Source organism: Chaetura pelagica, unplaced genomic scaffold (genome assembly GCF_000747805.2).
Source record: "Chaetura pelagica isolate M959 unplaced genomic scaffold, ChaPel_1.0 scaffold1843, whole genome shotgun sequence".
NCBI classification, from domain to species: Eukaryota; Metazoa; Chordata; class Aves; order Apodiformes; family Apodidae; genus Chaetura; species Chaetura pelagica.
This window is the reverse complement of record NW_009952685.1, coordinates 5,012-6,595: the sequence shown is the minus strand read 5'-3', so window position 1 is coordinate 6,595 and position 1,584 is coordinate 5,012. Positions and strand designations below refer to the sequence as shown.

The following is a 1,584-nucleotide window of genomic DNA, read 5'->3' as shown; positions in this document are numbered from 1 at the left end:
CAGCCCTGCAGACCCCCCAGCCCTGCAGCCCCCCGGGCAGCCACTCACGCGTTGCAATACGGCTTCTTCTCGTAGCCCTTGTAGTTTTTCATGTTGAGGGTCATCTTGCAGGTCTCGCAGTGGAAACATGACTTGTGCCAGAACTGCAGAGAGGGAGAAAAAGGGATCATTAACACCAGTGACTCCCCAGAACAGGGCCATGTCCCTCTAGAATCACACAGCTTCAAGCAGTTCCCTCAGCCTGGAGGTGACAGCAATGGCATTGGTGAACCCTGCCAAGCCCAGACAACATTCCTTCTGGCTCAGGACACAAGGAAATCTCTCCTGACCTTCTCATCACATCCTATCTCAACAGGGCAACACCACTTGGGACTTGCATTAGAGCAGCATCTTGCTGCCTTATCTCCAAGGCAGGAATTCACTGGGCTCAGCCAGATCCAGGAGAGGAGAAGCCTCGTGCTGTGGAAGAGGCTCAACATCAGCCCTGCCCTGGGAGCCAGGAGGCTGCCAGCAGAGCTCCCAGCTGTGATTTGTGGGCTTCAGAGCTGCTGCTTTGGGGTTTTATTTTTGCTGATGTTAGCCAAGAGATAGCCAGAAGAGCAGGTCAGGTAAGGCTGCAGAGACAGAGCCAAGGAAACAGAGAGAGAAGGTTCCCATGAGAAGCAGACAGTCCAACACAGACAGGTCCTCCCCACAGCCACCACCTCCTGACTGCAATATCAGTGGTTCACCTCAAACCTCACAGATCCTACAGCCCCAGAAGATGCAGGATCACCCAAACACACCTTGTCCCTCCTCAGTGGGGCTGTCAACAGCTCTGCCAGCTCTTGCCAGGGCTGCAGGGTCACACAGGGCTGAGAGGACAGTAGGAGGGCAGGGGAGCTCCTAGCCTGACATTTTGGTGAAGGTAATTTTTGTACCCTCTCCCAGCAGGCTCCACTTATCCCCACACCCAGCCTGAGGTCCCACCTGAACACAGCAGCACAGTCAGACACGCTCAGGGCTGAGGATGAAGACACAGCTCCTGAAATGCAGACCATGACCCTGCACTACAGGTGAGAGCCCCTAATGAGCTCTAAAGCTTTTCAAGTTTTTAGAGCTACTCCAAGAAATTATTTCCACTTGGCATTTAACTGGCCTGAGTGGCCTTCAAGGCTGGAGGAAGCCCCAGAAGAGCTCAATGCTGCTCCCAAGCAGTTCTGCCCCACCCAGACCAAGGCTGCTGCTCAGCCAGCCCCCAGGTGCCCAGACTTGGTGCTTCCTCCAGCAGCTCCAGGGACCTGAGGGCTCTGGTGAAACGTCCCAGGGAGCAGAGCAGGAAGGAAGGCAGGAGGAAAGCACAGCCCTAGGACACGGCTTGAGGAGAGTCCTGCCCAGGGGAGCCCTCCCTGCACAGCTGAACCCCCAGCACCACCCCCCAAAACCAGGGAGGGAACAAGCCAGGAGCCACATCAGCAGCTCCCAAGACCAGGTCCATCCCAGCCCAGGAACCTGCCAAGGGACACCCAGGGCTGAGCCAGGCACAGGCAGCAACCCAGGGAGAAGAGGCAGCAGCTGCCGCCGCCACTTCCCACCCCGAAAGCT

General features: G+C 56.9%; 1 protein-coding gene across 1 annotated transcript in view; it reads right to left on the bottom strand.

Annotated features, from left to right (window-relative positions):
• The window catches only part of LASP1 (LIM and SH3 protein 1), a gene marked incomplete at its 5' end in the record, with an annotated part of 53,927 nt that extends 53,784 nt beyond the window's left edge, over nt 1-143 (bottom strand). Inside the window, one exon of the mRNA XM_009993774.1 lies at nt 49-143. Coding sequence (XP_009992076.1) covers nt 49-143 — 95 coding nt within the window. The remainder of the gene's footprint in view (nt 1-48) is intronic.
• Between the last annotated feature and the right edge of the window lie 1,441 nt (nt 144-1,584).